At 35.1% G+C, this 24,867-nt stretch overlaps 1 protein-coding gene across 1 annotated transcript in view; it reads left to right on the forward strand.

Moving 5' to 3' along the window:
* LOC145277913 (fibrocystin-L-like) overlaps positions 1–24,867 on the forward strand; it is a 401,092-nt gene that overhangs the window by 156,688 nt on the left and 219,537 nt on the right. The window contains exons 17-19 of the mRNA XM_080129971.1: positions 4,478–4,621; positions 16,212–16,378; positions 21,398–21,631. Coding sequence (XP_079986097.1) covers positions 4,478–4,621; positions 16,212–16,378; positions 21,398–21,631 — 545 coding nt within the window. The remainder of the gene's footprint in view (positions 1–4,477; positions 4,622–16,211; positions 16,379–21,397; positions 21,632–24,867) is intronic.

Here is a 24,867-nt window from a genome sequence, read left to right on the forward strand (position 1 = left end):
ATCTTCACCCCATCTATCGAACTTGGTATCACCGACCTTATCTCCTTATTGTATTTTTTCCGAAGCTTATATCATACTACTTTTAACTTACACGACTTCAAATCTTTTCTCCGGATTCTAATTATCCTATTTTTACTCCTCACTTAATGCTAGAAGTTTTTACCAAATTTTAGTCAGAAATCAACAGAGATTAGAGCATCTGGTTCCTGTTGATTGTGGTGTAACGTTGGTTCTGTGCAATTCTAGGAGGTCCATCCTCCCAGACGTTTTCTTTGCCTTCTCTCTTTGAGGTGGCGCTGTCCAGGCACTTTTTGCAGGTCAGAGTCCTCCTTCTTGGGTGCACTGATTTCTCAATCCCACTTTCTAACCCTGGTGTCACAGTTTTTGCAGTGGGAGCGAACTAAATTACTTGAATTGAATTTCTATTAAAACATTTTGATAAACAATATTTATTATCGTCCATTGATTGCTTTATTGACGCCAAATCAAAGGAATGTTGTTATTTGCAATCTCTCTCCGTAGAGTTTTGACATAATAGTTTTGATTTTTGTTTTTTTTTCAATTATTATGATGTGGAGAAAATCGCAACTTACCTGAATAGCGCACGTGCGCGCGCGTGTGTGTATGTGCTTTATAAGGTTCGGTCGCTTGACAAGAAAAAAAAATGGCGACTCGCTGTTGCTTTTTGCGCTTGCCGTTTCTATGAAAATGAGACTACAGCAGGCGCATAAAAGGCGTCGTGGAGGAAACGAGCAGGTTGAATTGGAAGAAGGCGTACTACGGAGACGGACACGAGCAATAGATAGTTCAAGTTAACTAGAAAAACCGTAGACGGAAGATATCACACAACTTTATTGAAACTAACTTTCAAACAAAATATTTTTCATTACGTGGCTACCAATTAGACGACTTCGTGCCTTATTTTAACCTGAACGCTTATTTGTTCCCGTTGCATTATAAAATAACTCCAAATAAAGGAAAAGGTTGATATTATATAATGTGACAATCATTGCTGGATATTGAATGAGACTTGTGACCAAAAATGTGGAACGGAAAACCGAATGTTTTAGAAGAAATAAAATTTTCCCGTGAAACAATCGTAGGAAATAAAAGATAAAAACCAGAGAATGTGACAAAAAAGAATACACGTTTTGAGTTTCCGTTGAAATGATTGCGTGCGTGTGTTGTCCATCAGCAAACATTGGAGTTTGCCGTAACTTACGTATCTACCAAAAAAAAAAAAAAAAAGAAGCCATTCTACCTTTTTGCTGACTGACCATAAAACTTATCTGTTTTCCCTAATGCCAACTAAATGCACAGTGAGACGTCTCGATAGAGTTGTGGTGATGAAGCTGAGGTATATGCATTTTTTTCATTGTTGGAGGCACAGTATTTCAAAAGAAGCGGATGGGTTCGAAAGTACTAGGGTCCACAACGATGTTTTACTGGCGGGAAACATCAAATAACTAGTATTCATTTTACGGGTGTCTGATTGTGATTAAAGCGTAACATATGGTCTGTCCTCGGTCAGTAACAAATCCTTTTTGCCTGGGGCAATCAACTCTCAGGCAATGTTTAAGAAAAATATAGCTTTGTTCGTATTTTTCCGTAGCAGTACGTCGCCACTGTTTAGACAATGTTAGTGATTTTACATGTACGTGCATTCACACGCCTTTGTTTCGTCACTCTAAGAACACAGGCATTTTTATATTATCATAGAATATAATAATTTATTTCTTCCTAATTGCTTTTCTTCGCGTATTTTCACATACGAGATGCCTTTAATAAGTTTCTAAACGTTTTTTATATGGACACTTTTATTGATGGCACACACATGAAACCCGAGTTCCCCTTCGAAGCAATCTACTCCGGCTGCAATGCACTTGTTGTACCGTTCCAACAACTTCTGGAAGACACCATGGAAGTCCTTTTGTGTGAGCGTGTCACTGACCCTCGTCACAGCCTCTTTCATCTCTCCAATTGTCTCATAACGACAGCCGCTAAAGTTTTCCTTGAGCTTAGGGAATAACCCAAAGTCACAGGAGCAAGGTCTGGACTATAGAGAGGATTAGGAACGGTCTTGATGTCCATTTTGCTTACTGTGACATGAATGGAGTTGTGGACTGGCCCGATTTGAAGAGTACTAGCCTGTTCCGACGGAATCTCTTCCTGAACGCTCTTAAAACTTCAACATAGTATTCCTTGTTTACTGTTTGTCCAGTGGGAACCCAGTGCATGTAGATCATGCCCATGCTGTCAAAAAAAGTTTCTGTGTGGATTTGTGATTTGAGTCTGGGATAGCCAGCATGCTTCCACTGGGAACTCTGTCTCTAGGTCTCTAGGCCATAGCAGTAGATCAAGATTTCATTCTAGGTCACCAGAGCATCAAGAACTGCGAGATCTGGATTGATGAGTGTGACCACCCCCCTGCTGTCATGACACCTTACCTGAGCACCCTTGGGACTAACTTCGTGTAAATCGACCGCATCTTCAGTTCGTCATGAATAATTATGTGTACAATTCCCACACTGACATCAAACTGTGCACTTATTGTCTCTATAGAGGCACGATAGTCCTTATCCATGAAATTCTTTATTTGGCCAGTCAACTTTAGTGTTCTGACTTTCTTACTCATCCCACATCTCTTATCATCCTTCACAGACCCCTGCCGTCCTTGAATCTCATGCCACTCAAAAACTGATGCTCGATTCATGCAAGATGGTCCAAAAGCAGTCTGAAGCATTCCATACGTTTCTGTGGCATTTTTTTTTTCAAGTTTAAAACAGAATTTTATTGCATATCATTCTTCTAACGTGTCCTCATGTCCAGATTGCGTTTTTGAAATTCACCAGCTGTGACAATCAGGATTTAGTAGGATGTATTCCAATTCCTGCTTAAGCTATTCATTTGAATCTAAAAATATAAGAAAAATGGTCAGTCATTTCATAAGATCCATAGCAATAACATATTTAATTTTCAAAAGTCTACAGCAATTTTAAATGCCTGTACAAAAAAGTCTACAAACTTATTTAAGGCACATCGTACTACACGCTCTTACGCGTCCTTTAATATATTGCCACCGAGAAATAATAACTAAATGAAGAAATCTTAATCAGCAATTTCATTTTAATCTTTCTTTCCGAGACGTGTGTCGTATTCGTCTATGCAGTAAGAATGCACACAAACAATAGTTACCACGGGCGGAAATAATAATGCATTTTTAATACCGTGATATAGCACGGGTGTGCGGATGTGAACGCATGGGGGGAATGACTATAAATAAAGAGAAAGATAACAATCACAAGAGAGACGTGGATAACGTTCACGATCACGTGCGAGGCGTAAATGAGACTCGAAAAGACAATCACGTGATGGACGTCACAACGATAACGAGAGGATGAGGAAATAAATGTTGTTGTGCAAAATAAAAAGCGAGTTGGAGTTATTTCCTATTCTTTGTCTTCGTCTACCTTTGGACTAAAACTATGCACAATGCGTGTTGGTTCCCGGACAACATTACAATACGTGAACATATCAAATTATAAAGTGACTATACCTTTTATTTGTTATTTTTATATCACCTTTTATTTGTTTTTTTTTATACCGTTTCGCAGAAAATGAAGACAGTTTCAAAATATTCAAAGCTTTCTAAAAATTCAACATTTCAGAATCACATCCCCGTACTGATGAGACGATCATCAAAGTAATATTACATATCACTTGAACAGCGAGTTAATACAAAAATCAAACCCGCGGAATGTAGTCCATTTTCTTTAGGGTGGCTTGTTCTCTGTCAGTCTGAGGTACGGTCCAGTGGAATTCCAGGTAGAATTTCCCATACTTTACCTTCTCGCTCTTTGTGAAGGGATTAGTTTATTGATAGTTGATTGGTGCGCCCCTACCGGGAAATACTAACGATTGTTGCACAAGGAATTTGTGTTGAGCCATTGTGCTCTTCCTCGGGAGCGCTGATTTCAAATCCCACTTTCGACCTTGTATCACATGTCATGAGAGTGAGATAAATAAAGGCAATAAAAAAATTGTTGGACATTGATGACGGACACTTGGTGGGCAAGTAAGACATAAACTGAAGTTTATTTGTACTATATACGGTTGTGGATTACAGAAAAGACTATGAATTTTATCAACGATTCTATGAATAACATTTTTAAAGATCTCCTTATTCTATGGACTGAAAATTTCTGCCGAAATCCATTTCATGCGCAATCTCAGAGGGGCTAGTGTATTGCCTATTTTGTAAAACACCTCACCAGGCAATACTAACGGCGCCACCGAAGCAATTTTTGTTCAGCCATAATGCATTTCCTCTAGAGCGTTGGTGTTTCAAATCTCACTTTTTTGACCATGTGTCTACTCTTTCCATCGTGAGAGAAAGATAAATAAAAACTATGTAGAAATTTACAGTTTAAAATTTTTCTCCGTCCCTTTATTCATGCAGTTCATTTCTTTATAATAGTTCCTCTGTCGGGCAAAGCAACGCCATCGGAAGTGCGAAAAGCCTTGGAAGGCCTACCAATGATCGGGGCCAGAAAGGTGGCAGTCACCGCCAACTTTACAGTCAACGCAGCGACGTATTTCATCATTCTAAAACATGACGTAGGTGAGTACATTCGTTTATAAAGCTATTTTTTAAAGACTAAAAAGATAAACGAACCAATTAATGTAAGAGCAAATAAAGAAATAACATCTATGTAATTATAAAACTCTTTGGACCGTCCGACCTTCTTTATTTGCATCTTGTCTTAAACGATTGGGCGATTCCGTCTTTTAAAAAAAGAGGAGACTTAGCATGCATATATATATATATATATATATATATATATATATATATATATATATATATCTTCTTCTTCTATAATATAAAGCTTAACGTCTGTGTGTGTCTGGTCACGAATAGGCTCCTATATGGTGGACTATTATAGAAAACTGAGCACATATAATGATAGAAGATGTATTGAGACACGGGAATGGGTATGTTTGATCTGGCATAATGATGATTCATTAAAATTGTGGGGTCTGCGTACGTGCCTGGTCCACAAAGTATGGAAATAAAAAATTTAAAAATTAAAAAAAAAAAAAAACGTTTACAAGTGTTTTTGATATAGACGTACATAATAATACTTTGATAAGTATGTTTTAACTTAAATAGGGATGGTATAATAAAATTGTGGGGTCTGCGTTCGCGCCTGGCATCCATAGAATGAAAATAGGCACACACTTTAATAAAGACTTATCATATCTATCTGCATAAGTATACTTTGATAATTATGTTGAAACATAATTATCAAAGTATACTTACGCAGAAGAAATATGGTATAATAAAATTATGGGGTGTTCGTTCGTGCCTGACCTCCATAGAATGGAAGTATGTCACAAAGTTTAACAAGGTTTTTTAATATAGATCCACAGAATATTGTGATAAGTGTTTCAGTGTGAACAGGTATGGTGTAATAAATTATGGGGTTTATCTATTTTATTTTTACTTTCATCATATTTTGCTTTGGTTTTGATACCCTCAAATTCAAAGCTATCTCTTTACAACCCTTCCTTTTCATAACCTATCATACTTTAAATCAGAGTCCATTTTCTGTAGGCTGTTTTTGAACGCAGTCAACGACGGGCACTTTTGCTAGTATATATATATATATATATATAATTGGTTTATATATACAGGAGCGTCCAAAACCAACTTAAATTTTAGTATTCTGGATGATAACGACTACTAGTATATATATATGGACGCTACTGTATATATATGTGTGTGGACGCTACTGTATATATATATATATATATATATATATATATATATATATATATATTAAAACTGGTTTATATATATAATATATATATATAAATATAGATATAATATATATAATATATATTTTTATTTTTTATATATATATTATATCGTAGATTATATGAATAACAAGTCATTACTAGGGTTGTACAGAAAGGGTTTATTTAGGTAAAAAAGTACACACATTTCTAAGCGTCCATTGACAGCTTAGTACTAAATTCTGTCTCCCACGTGAGGAGAGTTTGCTTGTCTTTTTATAGACATAACAGTCCATTCATTTGAGGGGTGTTGGATCAGTCCATTATATCACCTTCCACCCAAGCTAAATTCTTCCCTAGAATTTCGCTTCACCATTTTTTTCTTTTTTGACTTTGTCCAAAAAATTCAGTTCTTTTTCTTTTTCTTTCACTTCTTCTTAAAATTTGCGTTTGCAAATATTTGGATTTTGGAGAGTATTTTCAGTTACTGGTGCTTCCTTTTTTGGAGGCTCTATGTGAAAACTATCATACAGTACTTCCATCGGTACTTCATTGTTTTTAACTATTTCAATATATCGGGGTCTGAGTTGGTTTATATGTTTTTTGTGGGAAAATGTCTGACCTTTTATAATGTAGACCATTCTTCCAATTATTTTTGAGATTATGCCTTCTTCCCAAAACCTCTTCCCTGCCCGATAATTGTTGAAAAAAACTTTATCCCCGTCCTTGTATATCTTGTATCGTCCATTATCTTTTACACTTTTTTTTTTACTTTTTTACTCGGAATTAACCGGTCGAACACAGAGCGCACTTTTCTGGCAAACATTATTTCCGCTGGGGATAAATTTGCATTTGTATTCGGATTAGGCGTTATCCTGTACACTGCTAAAAATTTCTGAAGACTTTTTTCTTCCGTGTCGATGTTATCGTTCTTTTTTAACGCTCGTTTAAACGTATCGACAAATCTTTCAGCTTGTCCGTTAGATCGAGGGCTATAAGTTGGTGTTGTGACATGCTCTATGGCCAGTGACTCACAGTAGATCTTAAATGCTTGACCTTTGAACATGGTGCCATTATCACTAACAATTGTTTTTGGTACGCCAAAACGCCCAAATACCTCGTCCGACGCCTTTATTGTGTTTGCCGCTGTAGGATGTTTGAATTTAAACATTTCTGGCCATTTCGACATGCTATCTACTATTACCAGGTAATAATATCCTTTTAGATGTCCTGCGTAATCTATATGGATAAGCGTCCATGGTATATCTGTTTTAGGCCAAGGTTGCGTCTTAATGGGCGGCGCTTTTGCTGCTAGTTGGCAACCCTTACATAATTTTATCATTTTTTCTATGTCCTGATCCATTCCAGGCCAGTACGTATATGCTCTCATTAGTGCTTTCATTCTGGAGATTCCAGGATGTCCTATGTGGAATTCTTTTAAAATTCTCTTCTGTAATACTTGAGGTATTACCACTCTATCTGCGTACATTAGAGTTTAATCGCACTTTGAAAATGGAAAAACGGTTAATCCTTTCCTCTTCTTTTCTTTTTGTCCCACTTGTTTTTTTATCTTGTTAATGTATTCATCTGTTCTTGCTGCTTTCTTTATTTCCTCCAGTGTTACTGGAAGTTGCCTAACAGTATTTATTAATATATCTGTTAGTTCATTTTCTTCTTTTAGTGCAGCTATAACAGTTTCTTCAAGTAATTCAGTTTTATTTGGGATCAACCTGGACAAACCATCTGCATGTGCAATTTTGCTGGATGCTAGGTGTTTCATTTTAAAATTGTAGTTTAACAGAATCATGCTCCATCTTTGTAACCTATTAGCTGTATAAGTAGGAACTCCTTTTTTGGAACCAAAAATCGATAACAAAGGTTTGTGGTCCGTTTCCAATATAAAAAATCTTCCATGGATGAACCTATGAAATTTCCTCATGGCGTATACAATTGCCAGACCTTCTTTTTCTATCTGACTATAATTTCTTTCTGCGGGTAGCAAACCCCTTGAGGCATGAATAATTGGTTTAGTCGATCCATCTTTGAGTCTGTGTAGTAGCACAGCACCTAAACCGTATTCGCTCGCATCTGCTGCTACAATTAATTCTTTTTTCGGATCGTAGTGAGCTAGTGCTAAATCCGATAACAGACATTTTTTAATCTTTAGGAATGCTTCATCACATTCTTTTGTCCAGAGCGATTTTTTATTCTTTTTCAATAATTCGTTAAAAGGTGCTCTTAGTTCATGCATATTTGGGATATAAGAATTATAATAATTTGCTAGTCCCAAAAATGACTGTAGCTGCACTATATTTTCTGGTCTAGGCATGTTTTTGATTGCTTCAGTCCTATTAGGATTAGGTTTTCAACCATTTCGATCAATCACTTGTCCCAAATATTCAATTTTGTCCATCCCAAAATTACATTTTTCGAGAGCCACTTTCAATCCATAGTATGATATTCTCTCGAATACTTTGCCAATGTGGATTTTATGCTCTTCCACATTTTTACTTCTTATAAGGATGTCATCTAGATAAGCCATAGCAAAATCCAAACCTGCTAGCATTGTATCCATAATTTGCTGGAACAAATTTGGGGCTACTTTTAAACCAAAAGGCAAACGTTTTAGTGAAAATAGTCCTTTATGGGTATTTAATATCAGGTACTTAGCACAATCTTCCTGGACTTTTACTTGCCAATACGCTTCAGACAAATCAATTTTTGTAAAAATTTTTCCTCCGCTTAACTTCGAAAAAATTTCCTCTGGGGTAGGAAGCGGGTAGTTATGCTCCTTGAGACAATCATTTAGACCTGTCGAAAAGTCCGCGCATACCCTGATTTTATTATTTTTCTTCTTAACGTAAACCGTGGGTGAAGCCCATTCAGAGTAGTCCACTTTTTCTATTACTCCAATATCTTGAAGTCTCTTTAATTCTTTCTCTATAGTTTCTAATGCTGAATATGGAACCTTTCTTTGGGGTTTGAAAACTGGTTTAGCCTCGTCCTTTAGTTCAAATTTCACCTCCGTTTTCGTGCAGCAACCCAAACCTTCAGAGAATACCTCTTTGAAATCTTTTTTTTAATTCGTCAATAAACTTTCCTGGTAATTTAGACTTTTCTAAACCCGCCAGACTTACTTTATTGCAAAATGAGCTCATGGGTTTTCCCCATAAATTAAAAAGAATCATTAAGTCTATACCGAACAAATTAGAATTTTTCCCCGGTACGACATAAAACTTGGTTTTCACAGCATTCTCCTTTAGAGACACATTGGTAAAAAATTCACCCTTAAATTTTAGTTTATTTCCAGACACACTTCTGGCAATTTTTTTTGTATTTTGTAACTTTGGAAATCCAATTTTCTTCCAAGTTACTTCGTCAATTATACTTATGTCGCTTCCCGAATCTAGAAGACAGTTCACATTATAGCCATTAATTTTAATTTTAATATATTTTCTTTTATCACACCTAGACTCATTTTTAGAACCAATGGTTTTCTTTCTGCTTTTCGGTATTTTCCTTTCCTGCATACCGTTGATTTATGGCCTTTTTTATTACATTTGTTACATATTTTGTATTTAAAGTAACAATCTTTAGTGAAGTGGTTTTTTCCCCCACATGTCTTACAGGATTTTTCGTGTGCACATTTCATCACCCTTTCCATTTTTTTTTTCCATAATTTTTTCTTCAAAATTTTTTCCTTCGATGCTTGTATTGTCCTGCTTTAAATTTAACAGTTTCTGACCCTCTTTTGTAACTTTTTGTAACGTTATTTCTGTGTCTTGGTTCATAATGGATAATATCCTTGAACGAATATCCTTATCTTTAGAGGCTGTTAAACTTTGCACAAAGATTAGACTTTTAAACATATCCTCTTTGAGGTCTTTTAATTTAAAGGATTCACAATGAGCATTCACTTTCCCTGCATAAGTAATAAAATCTTCGTCCTCCTGCTTCGTGATATTTAAACATTTATAACGTGTATAGAATAGACTATCTCCTTCACTGAAAATGTTTGACAATATTTTTATTGTTTCACTAAAAGAAATCTCTTCAGGTTTCTTTGGCAGGATAAAATTCGTATACTTTGTATTTTCCTGAGATCCAAGTTTTTGAAGAAGAAGGATAATCTTCTCTTCGTCTGTCCAAGACTGACATCTCTTAGCAAAAATATTTTCGTATTTCCGAAAATATGCCGGAAAAGTTAACCCATTTGTCGGCTCGTATACAAATTCGGATAAAGAATTTGCTATTCCTTCAGGAGTGAAACGACAGTCTTTCTGCTGCGTTAAAATACTCTTTAGTATTTCGCTTTGCTTCAATTGATGTTGCTGAAGTAATTCCATTTGTTTTTGTTGTGCAAACAATGCCGATTGCATAGTTCTAGTGAATTCCGCTAATTGCTCTATGTTAACATTTTTTTTTTTTTTTTTTACAAAACCACATAATTAAACAAAAGATTAACTCATATGTCCTATAAATTCAATGAATTAAAAGCACAATGTCCTTCCGAAGAGAAGAGAAAAAAAACACTTCCAGCCGAATAAAACTTGAAATGGAGACTTTTTTTTAGGACTGTAACCGACTGAAACACTTACTTTTTAAATGTTGGCTCTGTCGAAATTGTTTTTTTCTTCTTCCTTCTTTGGATTTCTTTTGTTTTCTGCTCGTTAATCTTCTTGTGTGCTTATTCCTTCGCTTTGTTTTTTAGTGAGTTTCGTTCAAATTCTTCGTCGCCAGTTGTTATATCGTAGATTATATGAATAACAAGTCATTACTAGGGTTGTACAGAAAGGGTTTATTTAGGTAAAAAAGTATACACATTTCTAAGCGTCCATTGACAGCTTAGTACTAAATTCTGTCTCCCACGTGAGGAGAGTTTGCTTGTCTTTTTATAGACGTAACAGTCCATTCATTTGAGGGGTGTTGGATCAGTCCATTATATCAATATATATAATATATATATATATATATATATATAATATATACAAAAAATATATATAGATAGATATATTAATAGATAGATAGATAGATAGAATCTGGTATAAAGTATAAATATTTAATATTCACATCATTATTTTAGTCACACATGTGTTAGGAAAATATTATCCCTTCGCGCATAGCAATCATTGTTTTTGTATATTAACGTTGGTTGTTTGATATATTTTTATCAATTAAAGCACAAAAGAGAACATCCCCCCAACGCATGTACATCTAAACTTATAGACGAAATATCAAATAATCATAATTATATTATTTTTAATGTCTCTTCGCAGAGTCCAAAGCAAAATACGAAGACAGCTGTGACGTGTTAAAAATCGTTTAACCGCATTAATGCGTATAACATGTATAATCAAAAACTTTGTCTTGTCCGTTATTCATCCTCGCCGAGTATTGTACATTGTATTTTTATGATAACTGAACTGAAATTAATGATCTGAAAGTTACATGTCTCTGTTGCATATATTGACGGTGTAAATCTATAAGAGAGCAACTCTAGTCATGGGCGTGTGTCAGAAACAAGTATGCGTCATTATATTTCTGGAAAAAGTTTATTGAGAATGGTGGGGACTACGCAGAAATATAAGTTCTGGACCACAAATGGTCGCTTGTCTTAATGCTAACACTCCCGACTTGTAGCTCTTCAGCTTTTGAATTAAAAAATAGGAGGCTTTACTTTTGGAACGACTCTCACACATATGAGAGAGAGTCTGGTGTTCTCTTAACTAATTTGTTAACTGTCTTATTAAGAATAAATGGGTGAATGCAGTGAAAAGTGATCTGAAGGGACAGGAAAATTTCGCTCTTTGCGATTATCAAAGTCCTCTTTTCAGTTAGTATGGCACGCTTTGGAGAAAAGTAGCAACATATGAGAGAGACTAATATTCTTTAAACTAATTAGTTAATTATCTTATCAAAGATAAATTGGTGAATGTAATGAACAGACATTTTAGGGAAGGAGGGCATTTTGCGCGTGGCGATTGCCAAAGTTTTCCTTTCAGCAATTATAGCATTATTGACGTTGTGCCCTATGCACGTTCCTTTGTTTTTCTGCCAACATCGATATCTCTGACGTCATGCGTCATGTCGACTGACGTCTCTTTATTTTACTCTATTTTGATCTATTTGACCTTATGTAACTTTACTGAAATGTCTTCCTGTTATCTTCATGGGAATTCGTTTGTTTCGCAAACTTCGTGTCACTTCCAGCTGCACTTAGTTCGACTTGTCAAGATTAACGCTAACTGATGTAATAGCTAGCCGACATAGGTCTATCTATTATATAACATGAGAGAGTGACAAGTGAGACTGTTTGGTTCGACTGTAAGAGTTGTCTGCTGGAATATTGACTTCCCCTAATAGAAACACCCGCTGCTATTTATACCCGAGAAAGCTAATGTGTGCGTGGTTAAATTGTTACAACAAAAAGCATAATTAAAATAAAATGGCGCTCATTAGCAATGCATGTTTCTTAAAAGACAAAACGACTAATGCCACATTGGTTTAACGTTCGTATATTGTACATAAATGCATAGAATTGAAAGCGTGAAAAATTATTTTACCCTCAAAATTACAATTTGAATGACGAATAGAATACGTTATAGGGAATGCAATGGGCTAAGTTTAATTTATTATAGGGAAGAAAAACGAACAGAAAGTCTTTCGAAATTAAAAGTACAAACGGATGAGAAAATTATTGAAAGTTTGAAGATGGATTGTAGACATAAACGAAGAATATAATGAGTTCTAGTTTAATTATATTTTATGTGAGGAGAAAGAAGAACTCGCCCGATTTAAAAATAGATGCAAGCATGAAGATTATTTCTCAGTTCTTATTATATTGTTACATGTAACGATTTGCAATCCAATCCGGGCAATGGCAAGTGACCTTGATTGTTTTAATTAATTTATCTGATACTCTCATTTTAAGGACGAACATTTTTATACAAAACACAGTTATTATGTTTGTAACTAAGCGTAGTCGTGCGTATGAGAGCAACAGTAGCAACGGCCAATGTATGCAAATAACCGAGTCGTGTGGGAGGTGACGTCACGGCGAGGAAGAAGGAAAAATATTATATAAAAAAAGAAAAACGTCTCCGAGATCAATAGGGAAAAACGTGTCCAAAGCATGGTCGAACTAAGACAAATAATCACATGTTCGACACAGCAAAGTCGTGTTAAGCACATCGGAGTCCGAAAAGACTTTTGAACAAGAGACATGACGTTATTTTGAAGTACCTGTAAATAAATATCTGTTGTTTCGGCTGAAAAAATGAATCGAATTATTTCCTTGTCTTTGTTTTCCTTGCGACTGTCTGCATACACATGTGGGTCCCGATTGCTTACATGCAAGACTACGTTACATTTTGACAATCTGAAAGTGTAAATAAAAAATAATTTTAAAGACAGTATTTCAAGCTCTCGAAACATAAAAACATGTTTACAATCCAATTTTTGTTGTTTTTTTTATATCATTATCGCTTTGTAAAGTCTAAGTTTCAACTATGGGTGGAGTACGACGTATTTCCTCTTTGAAATGCAAGGGGGTGGAGGGTAAGGCAACTTTAGTGAACTATCAGTTCTTTTGTCTTTCTTCAAGCAAAGTCCCACGAAGGTTGCTGATACCCCCATTCCGAACTTGTGTTCGTATACCCTCATCGATAGACTGTTTCTCACCGATATAAATGATTGTACATTAAAAATAATTAAATTTTTAAAAATCAGGCTTTATTCAAGCAATGTCTCCCGACGGTTGCTGCGGGCCTGTCAGACTAAGCAATAACAACCTCGTTTCATAAACATATTCAAGTTCAAATAAATACTATATTTTTTAATGTATTTACTTTTGTTTCAATAAATCTTCTTCGTTTGGCAGGCCCGCAGCAACTGTCGGGGGACATTGCTTGAATTAGGCCTGATTTTTTAAATTTAATTATTTTTAGTGTGTAATCATTTATATCGGCGAGAAACAGTCCACCGATGACATCATACGAACACAAATTTGGAATAGAGGTGTCAGCAATCATCGGGGATGTTTCTTGAAGAAACCACCTTTTTTTTTTTTTAAATAAAATAAATACTTTATATAAAAAATAGTAAGACCCGTGTGTCAGCGTTGCTCGGTATCGAATTAAAAAGAATGATTTAAGTATAAAAAATATCCGTGAAATGGTTTTGGTTTTAGAGTGGGGCATCACAGCTTGTGGTTTATTATAGGATCTTTTTTAATAAATAAAATACTTTATATTATAATTTGGCTATTAATTAATAAATACTGACTATTCTATTAAGATTGGACAATAATTTTATTTTAGTGGATTTATTTTCAGTCCGGTGCATTTATTGTTAGTTGAAACAACAAATAACTTTCACTTTCATTTCCCATCCCTAGTATAATAAAACTAAGACGATAACAGAAATAAATTATATACCGCATGTTTCGACGTATATGACGACTCTTAAAGTTAAAAAATCATCTTTAAAAACCAATATTTCATAAGATACCGGATGTTGCAATCTTTAGCCAAGGCTAAACAAACATGGTTTCGTGATTTAGCAATCGTCTTATACAACCGATATATGATAAATTTATTAAAATTTGCTCCAATTTTGTACCTCGTCTTATCTGACGGTCGCCTTATACGCCGAAAGATACGATAATTGTGTATGATATCATTATGCAGTATAGTCATGGCTATGTAATATCTTTATTCAAATTGTATTATACGAAACCTTGCGGTTGGAGTGGGGGTCAACTTTTCAGTTATTATATTTATTAGTTTGGAAATAAAATGCCGACTCATTCCCTGAGGAATCGATTACATAGAGCCGAGTTGTATGTGTGCATGTCCAGTTTAAAAAGGAATAGACGGGGCGAAGGAGTAAGAGATGGTTGGGGAGAAGAAAGAGAAAAATGAGCAAGAGAGATGGATAGAGAGAGGTGGGTGGTATGAAAGAAACAGATGAATTTTGCTCCGAACAACGTCAGGTAAATCTGCTAGTTTGATACAAAGAGTAATACAGAATGCCTCTATTTTTTTTAGTTAAATCGATTAACAGCTGAAGAAATAGATCCTGGGCTTTTGCCCATCTTGTCACATTGACTCTTTGTTCTTCGTCAGTCATACTCCTTTCTCTATCAGGCACCCCAAACAGTAATTTGTTAAATAACCTTGGTTTACGTTATCCGCCGTCAGTTCTGTCAGAAATTTCTATAACTCGATTCCCGAAAACTATATCATTTTTTTTATCGATCATAGTGTTTTTCGACTACTGACATCATGTAGAATGATTGTTTTCGCTTTGTTAATTTCTTTCTAAATATTTATATATATATATATATATAAAAGTGAAAGTGTCTGTGTGTGTGTCTGTGTATCTGTGTATTTGTGTGTCTGTGTGTCTGTGTACATTTCCCTACGCAATAACTCTGTCAACTTTTAGTCTACAGACTCGAAATTTGATATACAGGTTACTGAGATTTGGGAAAATCGATGTGATCGGTTTTTGGCCAGAAATTTGGCGATTAAGGGGTCAAAGTTCAACGATTTGTCCTTTGAGAACTCTACCAAACTCTTCCGACAATTTTGGGCCTAGGCACTTGAAATTTTAGATATAGGTTCCTTGGACATGGATCTAACTTAATAAATTGATTTGAGCCCAAAACAATAAATTTTAATAGGGGTCAAAGTTAAAAAAATTTCACCTCTGCGGTCTCTTCCAAATTACTCAGACAATTTCTGGTCTAAATATTTGAAGTTTTACATAAACGGTATTCAGAGATAGGGCAAGCTTTTTCATCAGTTTGGATTGAAAATTTTTAGTTACCAATATATAAATGTATGTATGTATGTCTGTTTGCAGGTCTGCCTTAAACTTTTAATAGAGGCGACGGATTTTACCAAGATCAGTATCGTTTTTAAGTTCGATCTTTCATACAATAAATATCAAAAAATTGACTAAAAACATTAATATCTTCCCCTTCAACTAGGCACTTTTCTACAGGGGGGGTGTCACTTTTTCTCGGATATTTTTTAAAGTTATCCTCTCCTTTAGATTGTCTAGCCTTAATTTAAAAAAATGTCGCTTCCGGTTTGGCGATGGTCGTAACAGCATAAACGTTACGTTTTACCCCGTTCTTTTCCTCCTTTGCGGTACGGGTTCGAGCCTGCCTTCCTACTACCACTTTTTTTTTTTGCTCAACATACACATCCAAACACCCGGGCAACGCCGGGCTCCCATGCTAGTATATATTTAATATTCATATTTTGACCAGAAATCCGCCTGTAGACGACCCAGATCCTATTCCTGCTTCTTGCTTAATGACATAACTGTATCATACACAAGACAATACAGTAATTTCCCATACATATTTATAATTTTTAATGTGTTCTCGTCACTGTTCTATTCAGGAAAGCTTCCTTTGATTGGAGTGGAGCCCATACCGGATAAGAATGGAAATAATTTAATCGTGAAAGTAGATACAAATTTCAAGGGAACTGCAAGCAACAAACAATTCGCTTTTTATCTTGATGACGTCATGTCGCCCATATTACCTATTGATGCGTCTGCACAAATGGTGAGTAAAAATAAAAATTAACCGATCTACAAGTATTTGTTCATGCCTTTTAGTAAGAAAATGTTTTATATGTATACATACGTATGCATGTGTGTGTATGTGTGCCTTCTCTAGGCAGACTGTTTCACTGAATGAAAAAAATATGCATGAGTTGTTCATTATATTTAACAAAATATGTCAAAAATAAAATGTTGCCCCATAAATAAAGCCCGATTTTTTCAATTTAATTATTTTTAGTGTGTGATCATTTATATCGGTGAGAAACGGTCCACCAATGACTGCACACGAACATAAATTTGAATTAGGGGCGTCAGCAATCGTCGAGGAATTTTGCGTGGAGAAATCATTCTTTTTTAATAATATTATATAATACATATATTCATATGTGTTTTATATATATATATATATATATATATATATATATATATATATATATATATATATATATATTGTGTATACCTTCCTTACAGATTTATAAGTTTTTTTTGAAAATTTTCAATAACAAGATTTTTGTTTTGTATTAGATATATAATCCCAGTTTAATATTTTCTAGAGGTAAAGCACCAAATGAACTTGTAATGAAGTTAATACAAGAATGCGTAATACTGAAGTAGGGTAAGATATACATTTTATGTTTCACATAAGCATTAATATGCCGCAACACATCCATGAGCATATTTCGGTCAGCCATATATATATATAGTGGTTGCAATAAGTATCCGATAGAAAGCAAAAATTTCATTAACAAAAGCGATAACAAAGTGCTATTCTAATGTATTTTTGTATTATAAATACAAATCTCGTATCAAATATCTTATATAATTACGCATTCACTAGATAATTACATAAATGTCATATCTAGAGTTAAAAAAAAGTATCCAACGCACGCAAAAAATAGTATTAGTTTTTAGTAATATGACCTTTACTCGCCATAACAGCTTCCGAACGTTTTGAATACTCCCTAACAAGATGTGTTACAAATGTTAACTGGAATTTTATCCCACTCTTCTTGGCAAATCCGTTTAAGTTCTGTCAGATTCCTCAGGTCTCTCTTTTGTAGAATTAACTACAACTTTTTGCATAGATATTCAATTAAGTTGAGGTCAGGTGATTGACTTGGCCATCGTAATAACTCTATTTACCGCTCTCGAAATCATGTAGAAGTTGCCTTAGTCGTGTGCTGGGGATCGTTGTCCTGCTGGGATATCCAACCATTTGGCACGTTCAAATCCTCTGCAGACTTTGAGAGATTATCGTCAAGTATGACTCGATATATTTGCGAATTAATTTTCCCCTCTATGATCTGAAATTTTCCAGCGCCGCCCGAAAAGAAATAACCCCAAACCATTATTCGCCAACCTCCAAATTTCACTGTGGGGATAATGAGGGAGGGGGCGGTGAAACGCTGTGTTCTTCTGTTATCAGGTATGGGTTTCACGATTTCGACCAAATAAATCAATTTCCGTTTCATCTAACCAAAATATTTTATCCCTAAAACTTAAAAGTTTCTCCAAATGTTTCTTGGCAAATTTCAGACTATTCGTGATATGAACCGGTTTTAATAAAGGAGTTTTTCTTGGTTTCCGCGATTGGGATCCATTCTTTCGAAGCACTGTTCTAATTGTATTCTTGTATACATGTGGCCCAGATGATTCTAATGTTTTCTGGAGTTCAGAACGAGTTATTCGTGGATCCTTCTTCACTTCACGACCATACGGTTCGAAATTTTGGAAGGACATTCTGAACGTGGCAGATTTGTAGTTCACAGGAAAGACTTCCATCTATGAACTGTGTCACTAACGGTCGAAATTGGGATATTCCACATTGTTGAAATTTTTATATGGCCTGCACCATCAATGTGTAGCTGAATGATTGATTTTCTTGTCTTTTCCAGCAATTCTTCAGTTTTAGACATTGTATAAACAGTGCGACTAAATAGACCAAAATAAATAATACACTGTCAAGAGTTATCTCGATAAATGTAAATCTCTGAACCAACACATGACAAATATTTGGCCAATTAAAACTATTTTTCTTTGTGTTGGATACTTTTTAACCTTAAAACCTTTATGTAATTATTTAGTGAATGCGTAATTACATATGATTTTTGATACGAGATTTGTATTTATCATACAAAAATACATTAGAATGGCACATTGTTATCACTTTTGCTTTCATGTAATAAAAAATTAATAAACTTTTTGCTTTGTATCGGATACTTATTGCACCCACTAAAAAATAATATATATACCGCTCTCCATGTGGGAGTACCAGATTTGTTAAAGGGAAAATTATTCCCAACTCGCATTTAGGTAAGGGTGCACTTTTGTATATAATTGAATCCATTCAAAACATATTGCTAAAACAAAAACAAACAACATATATATACTCATTCATAAAGTCCGAAGAAATGCTGGTTTTGGAAAATTTTCAAACGATATAATGTTTGAAATTGTTCCACTGGACATGGAACCAATTGTAACGTAAAATGAAATACACTTTTTGTTGCCATCAACACCCTTTTTGAAGTCTTGATTTTGCTTCCACAGTATATATATATATATATATATATATATATATATATATATATATATATATATATATATATATATATATATACTGTGGAAGCAAAATCAAGACTTCAAAAAGGGTGTTGATGGCAACAAAAAGTGTATTTCATTTTATGTTACAATTGGTTCCATGTCCAGTGGAACAATTTCAAACATTATATCGTTTGAAAATTTTCCAAAACCAGCATTTCTTCGGACTTTATGAATGAACACACTTTTGACAATAGAGCATTTTTAAGAGAAAGAAAAAAAAAATTCCTTTAACGGGAAAAGCATGTGAGAAACATTTACCTTTGCTGCAGTTACGGAAAAGCCCATTTAAGTATTAATATATCGCCTAATTTTCGTATCTTTATTTAAGAACAGAGTCATGAGAAATTTTCACAGAAAACCCTAAGCCATTAAAAAAAAAATTTATATATCCCATTCGTTGAGTTCCTAAATTAGATCTCGTTGTTTCATTATTTCCCAATAATTATTTTTTTTATAAAAAGAGTTTTTTAATTTTTATTTCCATATTCATAGTATGGCCGTAAGAACCTTGCAATAACGTTACGGTTAATTTTAGTTTCGTATTAGTGGCAAGTAATATTTACATATTATCGTTATTGTGGTACTTAGATGTAAGACCATTGTAATTTTAAGGTTAAATTGGATATGAGAATAAATGAAAAGAGTGTATTATATATAAAAATCCTTGTACAACATTTCGAGTGAGGTTTTCTAATCTATTTTTTAGTATTTAATGTTTTAAAATTTATTGTCATTCTACTTGAATGTTTTCATATCGTTTCTAAAGACTATTATGAAGGGAGATAATCCATTCAAAAATGCTCTATTGTCAAAAGTGTGTTTATTCATAAAGTCCGAAGAAATGCTGGTTTTGGACAATTTTCAAACGATATAATATTTGAAATTGTTCGACTGGGCATGGAAACAATTGTAACGTAAAATGAAATACACTTTTTGTTGCCATCAACACCTTTTTTGCAGTCTTGATTTTGCTTCCACAGTATATAAATGCTCAATTATGAAATATGATAATTTTGTAGATTACTCCTTAAGTCAACTCTTTTTGGCTTAAAACTCATTGGTATATGAAAACTTACTGAATTACACGAACTCAGTATATTACATATAAGTCTATATATATATATATATATATATATATATATATATATATATATATAGAGAGAGAGAGAGAGAGAGAGAGAGAGAAAATAAAAAGGAACAAACCGTATTATGTGTTCATCAACGTTTCGTCTTTATTTCGAGACTTCCTCTGGATGAATGAAATAAAGACGAAACGTTGATGAACACATATTACGTTTATTTCCTTTTTATTTTCTCTATTTTGTCGGAATACTATTTCCATTATTTTCATCACACACACACACACACACACACACACACACACACATATATATATATATATATATATATATATATATATATATATATATATATATATATATATATATATACATTAGTGCTTTTGTTTTGATTTTTAAACGATATTAATGTTTATGTCTCCGACTCGGAGAAGCGGTGTTTTTCTTAGAAAGTCGCCCATTTTTTATTTGGGCGTATTTATTTATTTATTATTAAAAAAAAAACAGTAATATACGGACACGCGTGTTTCGGAGCCCTACTCCTCAAGGTTCGAATCCTACAGTCAAGCTATGCTGATGAGGAGTAGGGCTCCGAAACACGCGTGTCCGTAGATTACTGTTTTTAAAAAATAATAAATAAATAAAAAATAAGTCCAAATAAAACATTTCTAAGAAAAACACCGGTACTCCGAGGCGGAGACATAAACATTAATATCGTTTAAAAAATCAAAACAAAACAATTTAAACAGATGAACGATAAAAACGAAGCAGGAAATCATATATGGCATCATAGCGGAGTGGATTAGGGCGCTAGACTGAAATACATAAGGTCCATGGTTCGAATCATACCAACAGTCAAGCTACGCTGATGAGGAGTTGGATCCGAAACACGCGTGTCCGTAGACTACTGTTTTATATATATATATATATATATATATATATATATATATATATATCAATTCCACAGCAAAGCAACGTCTCAGCCCACAAGAGCCATGACAGTCAAGGAACCGGAAGTGCAAGACTCCAGTTTTAGGCCCATTAGTTAACCATATCCGAACTCAGTGTTCGAAACCCGAGCCGCTTGCATCTGAGACAAGCACTCTGCCAACTGAGCAAACGCCCCGCACACAAGAATTACGCATGCTTTTAAAAGTGAATATTTGTCGAATTAAAATCTTCTTTATTGTCAAATTACCAAAGAAAAATATTACCCAGTGTAAAATAGTTTCGCTATCAGCATCTATTTAAAGAGTGTCTTTTTTAAAATATCATATTTCCTTTTTTTATTAAAACTACAACTGAAAAAATAAGTCCATTTTGTTTTCTATGTTTAGGTTAAAAATGCTCTGGACGAGATGTTTAGTGTGCGTTGTCAGCAGTTCATCACCGATCCTGACTCAAACTCCATATTCCGAAATGATTTTGAACTCCTTTCCGACAGCAGTCATAATGGGTTGAAAGTCTATGATAAAATTTCATTCTGTGGTAAAGGATCAGTCAAGAATCCAAACTATGTGTTCTGGAAGGGACAAATCCAGCAAATAGTATACTTGGAGAATTACCCGACAGTAAGTAACAGTTTTTTTACATCATCATCATCATTATCATCATCGACGTCGTCGTCATCATCATCATCATCATCATCATCATCATCATCATCATCATCGTCGTAATCATCATCATTTACTCACTAAATGTTCTCACATGAGGTATTACTAGTGATCTTTCGCTGAAATAAAAATAAATGTGTCCTCTATAGTATCAGATCTGACCGAATGGTTAATTGTAGGCATAGACCAATTCATACCATCTAAAAAATTCCAACGAAAACCTTACAGACAGCCATGGTTCTCTCCAGAATGTGCTGCTGCTATCGTGCACAGAAATCACTTTTTCCATAACTACCAACGTAATAGATGCACTGAGACTAAAGTTGCTTTCAGGAACGCCAGCAACCACTGTAAAAGAGTAATGACAAATGCAAGAGAGCTATATGCCCAGTGTGTTAAATCCAAAGTAGCTGATCAGCGGCTTGGTTCCGACCAGTTTTGGCAAATAACAAATAGGATCCTGAACAGAAGTGTGCGTTCTATCCCAACCATTATCAATGGACCAGACAAAGCCAGACTATTTGCGAAGAACTTTGCAGCTAATTCTACCTTATACGACGAAGGCCATCAACTCCCCATATTTACTCTTATAACACAGAACACGCTAGGTAACATACAAATATCTGTGCATGAGGTTGCCAAGCTAATCAAGAACCTTGATTCCAGTAAAGCAACTGTTCCTGACGGTATTCCAATTATAGTGTTAAAAAAGCTTCAACCAGAACTTGCTCCCATACTTACAAAACTATTTAAGCGTTGCCTTAAGGAGAAGTGCTTTCCGACTCCCGGGAAAACCTCATCAGTATGCCCTGTATTTAAGAATTCAGGTGATAAGTCATCTCCCTCTCAGTACAGACCAATAAGTCTCCTGTGTGTAATGAGTAAGTTGCTGGAATCCATATTAAATAGAGAAATAGTTAACCACCTCAGCAGAAATAACCTTCTAAGTGACACACAATATGGTTTCCGTTCTGCAAGATCTACCGCAGATGTGCTAACGGTTATATCTCACAGGATTAGTGAATCTCTTGACAAAGGCTTCCTTTCTAGGGCAATTGCTCTTGACATATCAAAGACCTTCGACAAGGTATGGCATAATGGTCTACTTCACAAGATTTCCAGCTACGGTATAACTGGAAATGTTTTCTCAATAATTAAATCATTCCTCTCCGATAGGCTCATAAGAGTAGTGGTCGATGGACAAAAATCAGAGGCCTGCAGTATTAATGCTGGAGTCCCTCAAGGGTCCATCCTGGGCCCAACTCTCTTCCTGATCTACATCAATGATCTCCCTAAACATATACTTAAATCATTCGTTGACATCTATGCTGATGGCACGACCATCTACGGCAACACATCAAAGGCTGTAAATGACAAAGTTCTCTCTGATTCTCTCTCCTCTGATCTCAAACGAGTGGTTCAGTGGGGGAAGATGTGGCTGATTATCTTTAATGCATCTAAAACAAAACTCCTATCCTTACATCATCAACGCTCTGATCCCCATCTGGCATCAATTGAAATGGATGGCTCTCGTCTAGGAGAAGCCCCATGTTTTGACAAGCTTCTGGGCTTGACCTTCACTCCTGATCTGAAATGGAACACGTACATCAAGTCTGTTGCTAAGGTCGCTGGAAAGATGGTGGGATCCCTTTACTGCTCCAGAAGAAATCTCACTACTGATGCAATTCTCTATCTATATAAAAGCCAAGTACGTCCAAGGATGGAATACTGCTGCCATATCTGGGCAGGAGCTGTTAAAAACAGCCTATCCTGCCTTGATAGAGTACAAAATAGACTTTGTGGCTTAGTGGGGGGTGCCCTTTTCTCTTCCCTGCAGCCTCTTTCCCACAGAAGAGATGTTGCAAGCCTATCTTTGTTTTATCGTTATTTCCATGGCAGGTGCTCGTCTGAACTCCAATCTCTGGTCTCCCCTCGCCAATCCTTCACAAAAAACACCCGTCTAGATGAATCCACTGTCAAAAATTTCCCCCACTCTTTGTCTGTGCCTAAATCAAAACGTAGATTCCATGAACAAAGCTTCTTTCTTAGAACTGCACGCCTGCGGAACTCTGTTCCGTCTGCCTGCTTCCCACCTGACTACAACTTGGATGTTTTCAAGTCCAACGTTAACAAATTCCTAATGAACCGCCCTCTTAAGTAAACACTTCATTAAATCTCCACACTAACATACTGTACTTGCAATAACCCTTATCCCTGAGTGGCTTCCGGGCCTTGATAAGTGGTGACCACCGTGTAAAAAAAAAAATGATTAACATTAATCATTATATTTTTTGAATTTTTTAGATGAGGATTGATATTGTTTTATTATTTTCATTATTTGGACTACTGTTCTAATCTTGAATGTTGTTTGCGCAAGCGATTTAGCCGATGTAACCTCCGACTTTCTTCAAGTGCATCTTGTCGAACTTGGGAATCTTTATGTAGAACTTGGAAATCTACACAGAATTTCGAACAGAACCTTTATTTGATCTGCGGGGTTAGAATATTGTAATTCAGTCATCCATGACCGGATAAAAGTGTTAAGTAATTCATAATTATGTGAACTGCTTAAGACTTTTATCCGGTCATGCGTGACTTAGTTAGAATATTCTAACCCCATGGATCGCATGCACTGGGGATTGAACCTCGAGCCTCTAGTAGAGTGTCATTTACAGCTGAATTTTACTAAATATTTCATCTGTTACGTAACGGGTTCAACAAGACACACATGAAGAAGATCTGAGATCCGAAACGCTGCACGAATTACACTCAAGGTGAGAACAGTAATCCGAATAATGCAAACACGAATCATATTAAAATGTTAAAAATCATCACAGTATATAAATGAACGATGAACTTCCCTACGAAATGTGAACTTTTGTGATGAAAAATAGACAAGAACACTGAGTAGTAGTAGTAGTAGTAGTAGTAGTAGTAGTAGTAGTAGTAGTAGTAGTGGCCTTCCCTGGGTAGCTTGGTTTTCAGACTCGGCTAAAAGTGATTGCATGCTCACATGCAAGAGGCCATGAAGGGATTCTTCTTCTTTACTTCGTCTTCTCTCTTGGGAGTAAGGATTTAGTTTATTGCAAATCGCCAGGCGTACCACTACCGGGAGAAGCTTAGTTTTGATCTCTTCATAGTGCACCATTTTAGAGGAGCCAGGCTTTCCAAATTAAACTCGACCACGAATTCGT

The sequence above is a fragment of the Euprymna scolopes genome, chromosome 6 (assembly GCF_053919585.1).
Source record: "Euprymna scolopes isolate OS-2025 chromosome 6, ASM5391958v1, whole genome shotgun sequence".
Lineage (NCBI taxonomy): Eukaryota > Metazoa > Mollusca > Cephalopoda > Sepiida > Sepiolidae > Euprymna > Euprymna scolopes.